A 10,708-nucleotide genomic window follows, 5' to 3' on the forward strand; every position below is an offset into this window, starting at 1 on the left:
ATAAAAACAAAAAAAATTATATTGAGAAAAGAATGTACTTTTGCTTTTGAGTTATAATTAATCTTTTATGTTTTGTCAAACCTTGCACGATAACCCCCCCACCCCCAAAAAAAACAAAATTAAGTGTGACAACACACCATATAAACATACCATAGTGTTTTTCCATTGTAGTGAAATTCAAACATGAAAACCTTCTGGGCATCATGATACACTCTCAGCCTGTTTTCACGTTCCTGTTTGCTTATAACTTTTCCTCGATATTCAGTAGGAAAGACTCCCTTCTGAAAGGAGCAGGAACTGAACACTCCTCGACCTTACAAAGAAAAAGGGATACAACAGAAATATTTCATTATAACAGTAATGAAAACTAGGCCCATACTAAAGAATCTTTTACCAATACTCACCTTTGAATGAATTAATATATTTTATGGTGAAGCCATCCTTGTCTTTACCTAAGGATGAAAAATATGCTACCTCTTCTTTGGGTTTAACTTTTGCCCTCTGTGGCCTCATGACTGACATATCTCACTGAAGATAATGATCTAAAGCTATAGAAAAAAATGAGTTTCAATCAGTTTGATAGGTAACTTGGTGCAGATGTTTTGAAGTTGACTTTCTGTGGACCATAATATCCTGTGCAGTGTGCAGTAAATGTGCCAACGAAAATAAAATAGTGGATAGCACAGCTCTGCTAAATATTTGCATAAATTAAATGTAATGAACACTAACAGACTTTACTGAAATATTTCTATTTAAAGAACAAATTTAAGTAAACACAAATGCAGCAATTTACCAATACTTCATTTATACTGTACTGGTAATACTAAACCATTGTATATTTTCACATCACAAACCAGCCTATCAAACCAGCCTGTTATTGCTTTCCTCTTAAAAATTTCAATTAGCATTTATCTTACTCAACAGACGGTTAGCTCTGCTATGCTAACTGAGCTAACCGTCGCTAACAAAAGCGTAGCAATTCTAAATAATTAGCTGCAACCATCATAATCAACAGATGGTTAGGTATGCTAACGTTAGCTTAGCTGCACTTACACTGGACTTGCATTATAAATCATTTTCAGCAATGTACACAAGCGACCAACATTAAAATGAACAAGTTTCTGGAGGAAAAATTCGAGCTTCAAACCTACCTCATTAGCACAGCTACACTGCCATCACGTCTCGTGAAGTAATTAGAGCCGGGGGCGGTTCTCTATCGGGGCTGCTAGATGACGTCACTTCCGTACTCCGGGCAATATAATAAATCACATTTAAATCAACAAATTGGTTCAGTGTTGGATTATGAACTTTGTTGATAAGAGTGGCTATTGTTCTATGATTTACAGTGTCAATTAAAAAAAAAAAATAGATCACATTTAAAATTAACCCGAAAGGCTCATATACTAAATTAATTACCACAGACGAAAACAAAGGATATTATTGCTAGAATTATAGATAATTTTGTAATCGTTTAATGTGATTTCAGTTTGCTTTTTTAAAAAGTTATTATTATTTTTTTCATTAACGAAAATGTTTTTTTGCTTTAGTAAATAAAATAACCTTGCTGCTGTCACACAGTTGCTGTCCGAGGATGTTTTGGTACTATACTTTAGTAATGGACGCATGTGTTTTTTGGCAAAATTGTGAGCGAGCCCAGTAACTTGGCTTAGAAGCAACCCTGCAAATGAATGGTCACATGATGCTTTACTGTTGGCATGAAGCAGGACTGATGGTAGCGCTCATCTTTTCTTCTCCAGACAAGCATTTTTCCGGATGCCCCAAACAGTTGGAAAGGGGGTTAATCAGAGAAAATAACTGTAACTCTTTTTTCCTTATTTTGGTCTGTGTTTATGGAATCCCTTTTTCACTGGTCACACCAGGCCATCCTCCAAAAGTCTTACTCCCTCACCATGAGTGTAGATGGACTCATACCTGCTTACTGCCATTCCTGAGCAAGCTCTACACTGGTGGTGATGTCCTTATCCCTGCAGCTGAATCAACTTTGGGAGATAGTCCTGGCTTTTGCTGGATTTTCTTGGGTGCCCTGAAGCCTTCTTCACTTAAAGTTTGTAAGGTCACTAAAGGAAATTACTTTAATTTTCATGGCAAATAGGGACTTTGCAATTCATCTAATCACTATAACATTCTGGAGTACATGTACATGCAAATTGCCATCATAAAAAAACAATAATAAGTCAGCACTGCAGATTCTTAGAAAATCAATGTCATTCTCAAAACATTTGGCCGCTGGTGTACAGAAAGATGTTATACTGTAAAGGCAGGGTGGGATGTTAAATGATGAATTAATGTACGGCACTGACAGTTTCTCTGTCTCTGCTGTTAACCATTGTACATTTTTAAATAAACAACCACTGAAATAATTAAATACTGAATTATATAATTAAATATCGTAGGGTATTTCATTATTTAATTATTTACTTAGGAAATGGTGGCTGCAAAAAAAAAAAAAAAAGGCTCTGTGTCTACAGACAAACATTCACAATACACAGCATTTTGAGAAAAAACTGAATTATGGAGACGTGCGTAATTGTGAGGACAGGTGATGGTCAGCCAATCAAATGCTGTGAAATATACACTGGTGTGAATTATTCATGAAGTGGTGCATTACAAGGACCTTCCTACAGGGGGCGCCATCAAATACACAAAAATACACAAATTCGCGTAATTATGCTTTACAAGGACATTGGCTAAAACTTTGGATTTAAGCCTTCTACAGCCCTAGAAGCACTTCTGCATTGAAATAATTATGAGGACATGGGCTGTGTCCTCATAATTCAAAATGTCCTCGCAGCACGGCATGTATTCAGGTGAAATGTCCTCATAATACACAAAGGCAAACACACGCACACACACACACACACACACACACACACACACACACACACACACAATCCGCTTCCTACTTCTGCGCCCTCAATATAAGTCTATTTCACAGCCAAAGGGTTGCGGACGATGAGGATCCAAAGACGCTGGAATGGGAGCAGCGAGCGAGGGGAGTATGGGAGAGGAGAAAGCAGCTACCTGCAGCTTGCCGCCTTCCATCAAAGCCAAATGAAGCGGAACACGAGGCAGCTTTATTCAGGGAAACCCACACGTGCGCTATAAATACCGGCATGCAAATGAGCAGGAGCCTGTCTAAAGGAAACGTGCGCGTCAGTGTACGCGCATTGAGACAAGCGCAAGCAAATTACAGATGAACCCCTCCTCATGTTCACGGTCACCGGGATATTTCTGAAGCACAATCCCGCCTCGGGCCGTTCATTAAACATTGACAATCCTCTGACATTACCATAACCGCCAGTGAAAAGAGCCCACTTCCTGGGAGATAAGATGAATTCCCAAGAAAGTAGCAAGGTTAAAAGGAAGGAGGAGAGGGGGAACGTGTTTCTGTATTTGAAGAGGCAATGAAGCGAAGCGAATAGAACTGATATGAATTTCAAGAGGCAACTCTTTCGGGGACCGGCTCACTTTCCGACGAATTACATCCATATTGGAATATTATGCAAATCCCGACTACGTCCATTGCAAACATGCAGCGTCAGTGTTGAAAGTTGGAGTTGATAAATGGGAGCGCTTGTTTCTTATCGCCTGCAATCAATCTACCAGTTCATCCCAGGGATGTGAATTTGAGGAATATATGCACACTTCATTAGGTAAAATAGCGAGAGATTTCAAGGGCTATGTTTGGCTGTTCTCTGAACTCGCCGACGCGATGCGATTGATTGTTTGGTGTGAAGTTGTTGACAGATGATATCGGTTGTTCAGAAAGTTGACAATATATGGGTTTTCATTCAACTGTTTCACATTTTTTAGGCACATTTATTGAAAATGCGCAAAACGGACATGTGACTTTTGCCCGTTCCCGTCTGTTCTTCTTTTGCAAATATTGAGAGAGGACTCCGCCGCTGTAGGTGGCGCTATACACCAAAGAGATGTGATCCACTAGTAATTTAAGAGAATAACAACAGGAAGCGACTGCATTGTGAGATGACGTTGTATGTTTTTCTCTTTGTAATTCGTGATAAACTGTAGTGTTTCTTTGCTGTTTTCCATTTAAAATACCATTATTTGCTTCTTTAAATTATTCCAAAAAGATTTCTATATCCGGTCAAAACGTCAAATGGTCAAAATTTGAATATAAATGGGTGGATGGTAACCCCACTATTGCGTGGGCGGGGGAACTCGCTGAACTTGTCAGCAAGTGTCAAGTTGTTTGTTGCAAATATGGGATTTGCGTCTAAACATGTGACATTTGTTTAGTGGGGTTAAATGTGAGTAATTCTGATCTAATAACAACTTTGTACTCTTTCTATCCATAAATGAGGTAGAACAGATTTAAATGTATTCCTTTCTGCGTCCATACGCGCATGTTGGTTGCTACACCATACATGATGTAAATCAAAGACTCTTTAGTTGAGCATTCTGTGGCCGAGCGGCCTATCGATTAACAAGGTTAAGTCCCTGGAGCCGATAGACACGGAGGCAATCTTCGGGATTTGTTTTGCTCTTTCAAACACACCCTCCGACTATATCTGACGGGACATTGATCATCCGACAACTACGCATGGCCTCCTCTGACCAATAACACACGGAGGCGGCTGAGAGAAGAAGAGATAAATATAAACGGATAGAAACTCGACACATACAAGCTGCTGTGCTTTCAGTATAAATGAATGTGAGAGACATATTTTCACTCTCTGAAGAAAGATTTGTCAGATTCTTGACTTTGACCTTTCTCTAACGACTCTGTCAGAGCTTGCAGACCTGCTTCTGTGTGTGCGCGCGCGCGCGTCTACGTGCGTGCGTGCCGCACCGCGGATGAGGCGGATAATGGAGAAGTGGTGTGTGTGAAACGTGTAAAAGGGCAGGCCAGGCAGTTCTTCTGCAGTAATCCATCTTCACTTCAGGGCTGAGCCGATGCGCAACAGGCGCCTCGTGGGGGACGAGGATATACACCGAAGGCGTCGGCCTCGTTCTGAACCGCGAGGATGAAATCAACCAGCAGCCGTCGGGGATTTGGCGGCTGGAGGGAGGGGGAATTACTTGCTCTACGTACGGTGCGCTTTCACGCAAAGCGCAAAATGAGAAGAGTGGGCATGAAAAAAATTGTTTACTTTTAAACAAGATGGTAATTAAATAGATTAGTCTTAATTACAATAAGTAGCCAGAAATGAATTGAAATGCCAAAGACTTTTTGTTCCATGTTTTTAATATACACGATCCAGATTTTTTGGCCGACCACTGATTAGCAATCAGTGAGTTTGAAGAGAAAAAAGAAAAAAGATAATCAATCAGAAGATGGAGCAATATATCTATTTAAATAACTTTTCTATAACTTAACTTTAATATTTACTCTACAGTCAACTGCCGTCATTCAGGGATAAGGCCTGGCCCGGTCCACGAATAGCGAAAAACCACATATAATTGATGCCGATTGAAATGCATGAAAATAACCTGAAAAAATCTTGCTAAAACACTGATGAACAATAAATATAACATGTAATTATTATTATTATTATTTTGCGGAGCCAATCAATGACGTAATTGATCGACCGGGAAATTTCTGACGGTTTTGCATAAGTCAAGTTAAGTCAGGTCATCTTTATTTTTACAGTGTTGAGTTTGCATGTTCTCCATATGCTTTGCTCTATCACCGGAAATTATTTGCTAGCTACACTACAGCCAATTACCTTGATCAAATTCCACCGATGGCTGATGCCATTTTGACAGACATCCACAAAAGCAAAACATCAGCACATAAAATAGCATCGACTAGTAAATTAAGCTCATAAAAATGTTGATTTTGAGCTTCTGGTTATGTGTGCAATTTGTTTCATGAAAGTCTGTGGATGGTATGATAAACAACAACTACTTGGCCATGTATGCAATTTTCCAAGATAAGCAAGTAATTATGTAAACACTCAATTCAGGTATTATAGATATCCTCATTATTATTATGGATCAATAGTTGCTCACTAGTACCAACGGGTCAAAATGGATGATCATTTTCAAAGTATGACGGCAACCGTGTGAACACGCCAGTTAGGCAGAACTAATTAATTCCACAATGGAATCCCGTTAATCATGACTTGGCAGCCAAGTACCTCCGCTCCTGGGTGCGAGTGGTTGTTTGTCTGTATGTTGCATTTTCAGGACCTCTGTGTGAAGGAGGCCGATGAAAGCACGATGAGAATGTAGTAACTCTGCAGTTTCATCAACCATTAAATCCTTGTCGTCGACGGGGACACTAAATAAAACGGTGACCAGTGTTGCGCACACTTGAAAAATCTCTGCTCTGTTGGGCAAACGACTATAAATCCAAAACATCCCGGTGAGGTTACAATAATCCTTTCACAAAATGCTGCAGCCATAATGTCCAGGGTTGGTTTTGTGTGACAGATGTACTGCCGGGCGTGAAAACCTGAGCGGCCAAGAGGTGGGGGAAGGCGCTTGTTTTACCGTAATCACAGAGCTCCCAACTGGCGGCGACGCCGGGAGCCAGATGGTGCCCATCACCGTGAGGAGGTGGGGTGGGGGACGAGGGGAGCGCTGCCTCATGTGGATGATGTGTCATATAAATACTAATCACGCTTGAAACCCGCCCACAGTTAAATGAGATCTCTAAAGCTCGCACCCACACAGTCCTGCCGCTCGCCACTGTGGGAAATAAGTAGAAATACTTCATTATTGTACTTAAGTACTGTAAGTACACTCACTTGGAGTATTTTTCTTCTCTTTTTTTTTTTTGCATCCAATTTTTAACTTTTGCTCTCTACATTTCAAAACCGATATCTCTATTTTGGACTCAAACAGAGAAGTAAAGTCAACCGTGCTTGAGATCTTGATTGCGATGTTGTGGTCTTATCAGGTGAACAACGGGGATATCCTGCCACATAGGAACATGAACCGGGGAGCCTTAGCGGTGACGGCAACCTATTTGGTGTAGCAAGATATTTGCCATCCAATTAGAAGAGTCTTTATTATTTTTTGCCTTGAGATACAAGTGACCTGACTTGAGTTTTTCGACACGAGCCGTCAATCCGCCTGACACGAACAGTGCATGTAGACAGACAATATAACAATACTCAAAGGCATATATTCTTTATCCTCTTCGATGTGCGACTCATATTACTGCCGGACTAAGAATCAGAAAGGAGCTGAGTCTCCAAGTATTGTTTTTTTTTTTTTGTTTGTTTTTCGTTTAGGGTGAATGGTCCACTGCCACGTCCTCTGTCCACTCTGTCTGTCTTTTTTTTTTTACACTGGCATATGTAATTTCTTGAGTGAGAGTATTTTAGCCAACTTTGCTTGTCACGTCTTGTAGTAAACACAGCACATGAAGGTCAAGTCTGTCCGTGTGGGTGCAGATGGCGAAGACATTTCGCACCGCAATGGGGCTGTATTCAAGTTATATGCTGCCGCATTGTGTCTTCTTCATCACAACAGGGTAAAGGTCCACCCGCCTCTGAAAGCCTGGCACAGACTGCAATTATTGTAGAAACCAGACACTTTGGACCCATATCTCCTCAAAGGCTCGAGTAGGAAGCGATGTGCGTGTGAAAAATAAAAGGTTGAAAAGAACAGAGAGCCACGTTGAAAGGACTTCAACGATCGCCTTTGTGGAATGGATGTGTCGTGTTTTAGTGAAAGAGATGTTCCAAACTTTGCACAAACCTCTTGAACTTTCTGTTAGCTGACTACTACTTGAGTGATGACAGTTTTTTGTCCTATTTAGCATAAGGGGCTAATGCAGGGATCTGCAACCTGCGGCTCAGAGCCACATGTGGCTCTTTAGTCCTGTGGAACCCCCCCCCCCCCCCAAAAAAAAAGGATTAAAATGAGAAAAAAAAGTCAGATTCCAAGTTTTCAGACAAAAAGAGACGAAAGGTAGAATGTCCATGAAATTGCAAAAAATGTCAGAGAATTGAATAAAAAAGGCAGAAAAGAAAACCATAAAATCTAAAAAAAAAAGAAGGAAGGCAGAAAATTACCATAAAAATTCAGAAAATGTATCTTTCAAAAAAGCAGAAAAGTAAACATTGAATCAGTATCTATAAAATTACTATAAAATGCCCACAAATTGCCATAAGTGTCAGAAAATTGCTAGCAAAAAAGGCAGAAAAAAATGTAAAAAAAAAATAGCCATAAAAAGAGAGGCAGAAAATTACAATAATATGTCCATAAAAATGAAAAGCGGAAAAGTATAAAAATGTATAAAAAATAAAGTCTGGGGGAAAAAAAAGGAAGATGAACGGTAGAAGAAAATGAATCTTAAAGTATAGGATATTTCATATTTTCCTATTATGGTCCAACTCTTATTAGCTCTTGGGCCCTCAGTACATTAGACTAACACTAACAGACTATTTCTTTCATCGCAATGTTCAAATGTTTTGCAGCTTCAGACAGATTTTTTGTGATTTATTTGGCCTAAAATGGCTCTTTTGACAGTAAAGGGCTACTGGGATAGTGCCCCGCCAAATCCAGCAGGTGGTGCTGTAGTGAAGTTGCGATTAAATTGTGAAATGAAAAAAAAAAAGTTCATTAGCAGGTGTTTATTTGAGGGAGTAATCTATTTGAGACACTTGTGTAAGGCTGATGTTGAAAGGTTGCACACCTAGGAAAGATTACAACAAATAATTAGTCAAAATAATTTCTAGGTGCCTGTCTGTTTTTCACCCTGTCCTTTCTCTGCCTTGTGAGGCAGCCGATCCTTGAGCGCTATTTAAACACTCAGCTGTCAAATCTTTCCCACTAAAGCAGTGATCAGTCAATACCTAAATAATGCAGCCGCCGCATCATTTAGCAGCCATTTTATCATCCTCATACCCGCGTGAAGCAAAAATAAATATACCCCAGTAGGAGAAGATGCAGCATCCCCATCCGCGCAACACGGGGATAAATCATTTCTGTGGGCGGCCGCTGGCTTGACTTGTTAGGACAGACTGTGTCAGCACACCTCAGCGCATATGTTGCACTAAATTTGTCCCACAACAGAGACGCCCGAGAGGCTGAAACAGTAGATTTCGCTCCAATTTCCTCAATAGCAGCAATCCTGGCGGAGCGACACTTCAGTGCGTTTTGCACACACACACACACACATACAATCTCACACTTTGGTTCTGTCTTCCTGCCAGATTTGTTAAAGCTACTTCCCGTGTAAGATTCTATCCACTTGCAGTGTAATAACTGCACTGTAAAATGCAGGTAAATGTAGACTGCATAGTCACTGTATAATTGAAAAGCAACGGAATGTTCACGAGGGATACAGAAACCCAGTGTTTTCCAAATTACTCACAAAATAATTAACATCTCTCCCAGCTGTATTCAACCTACATTTAAGTACAAGTCACGCCAGCAAGCTACACTATGAATTCCAGATAATCGCATTGCAATGCCGGGAACGTCCCGAACTAAAGAGGCTCTACAAAAACGTAGCAAACGGCGAACTAATTGAGCACTTTGGGGGATGGAGAGGCAGGAATTTTCCCTGAGATTGCAACCAAACGAAACAGACTTTAAATAATGATTGATATTATTCTGAGACTCGCCAGGAAAGGCAACACTAAATGAATGCTAATGTGACAACAGACTGGTTAGATCAGTGATCGCCACCAACTAGCCCCAAGGACCTCATGAATAGCCTGCGGGCCTGGTGTAAAAATAGCTCTTTGTTGGAGAAATTATCATTTAAACAATTATTTCATCATTTTTTGGGATGTAAAATTCCACATCTTTAAAATGATTACTCAATCTAAAAGCAGAACAACAAAAGATTTAAATGTAACCTTTAAAAAAAAAAATCTAAATTACAGCTTTAAAATGTAAAAAGTTATTAAATAAAATACAATATAACTGTAGAAATACATTTAAAATGAGTTTAAATACATTTGAATTATATTAAAATGTTTAATTATATTTTACATGTATTTTTAATTTAATCATGTTTAATTAAAATGATTAATATTAAATGTGTTTCATCTGGATCATGTCCAGCATTTAAGATGACAGGCAATTAAATGCAACATGAAAAATCCTTTTTAGTACAGCATCACTATTGGGCAGAAACCTTCTTTGTCCAAAAGTGGTCAATTTAATATTTTTTCCATAAATCTATTATCCTGGTCTTAAAGGATCTTTGTTGATCTTTGATCTGTATCAGGCTTGTTCATGGTGCGCTTTAATATTACCTTTTTAAACTGCAAAATGCACCTTTAAATAAACAAAAATTACATTTAAAAATATTTTGGGGTATTATTTATTTTATTTTTAGGGGGGGAGGGGCCAATCCCTGTTTCTCATTAAATGTTTTCTCCCAGTGCATTTACTTTATATGGGTGTCAATTATAGACGGATTTTCGCTATGCATGGGCCGCAAAAATGAGATGCTAATTGTTTGCATGCTAAAGGTGTTTTCCATTGAATGTTAGCATCAAGCTTGGAATTAAACAGTTTGAAGCCAAATTACATCTTGAAAAACTTCTAAGCTGTCTCAAGGCACCATTGCACATTTGATGAAATTGGACTTGATTTACCAAATGTTACCGTTGTTCCTGAAATTCTCAGCTTTGGCAGATGTCTCCAAGCGCTCTCATCTTTTAACATCCTGGTTAGTCGTTTGTCCAACCTCGAGCTTTGTCGGTGATCCTCGCCGCCGCTTGTACCCATGCGAGACATTTCACTAAACGGG

General features: G+C 39.4%; 2 protein-coding genes across 6 annotated transcripts in view; one reads left to right on the forward strand and one right to left on the reverse strand.

Moving 5' to 3' along the window:
• The window catches only part of LOC144063891 (uncharacterized), a 15,854-nt gene extending 12,938 nt beyond the window's left edge, over nucleotides 1-2,916 (reverse strand). For 3 of the 4 annotated variants that reach the window (XR_013296652.1, XM_077585854.1, XM_077585852.1), the window contains exons 1-2: nucleotides 405-1,105; nucleotides 151-313 (exon numbers count right to left, since the gene is read on the reverse strand). Coding sequence is in view for 3 of the 4 variants with exons in the window: in XM_077585852.1 (XP_077441978.1) it covers nucleotides 151-313; nucleotides 405-522 (281 nt within the window). In the remaining variant the exon portion in view is untranslated. Of the gene's footprint in view, nucleotides 1-150; nucleotides 314-404; nucleotides 1,106-1,151 lie in introns of those variants that run through there. The other variant, XM_077585853.1, reaches the window with a different exon arrangement.
• The window catches only part of LOC144063885 (uncharacterized), a 51,490-nt gene that overhangs the window by 36,308 nt on the left and 4,474 nt on the right, over nucleotides 1-10,708 (forward strand). The window lies entirely within an intron of this gene.

This window comes from Vanacampus margaritifer, chromosome 14 (assembly GCF_051991255.1).
Source record: "Vanacampus margaritifer isolate UIUO_Vmar chromosome 14, RoL_Vmar_1.0, whole genome shotgun sequence".
NCBI lineage: Eukaryota > Metazoa > Chordata > Actinopteri > Syngnathiformes > Syngnathidae > Vanacampus > Vanacampus margaritifer.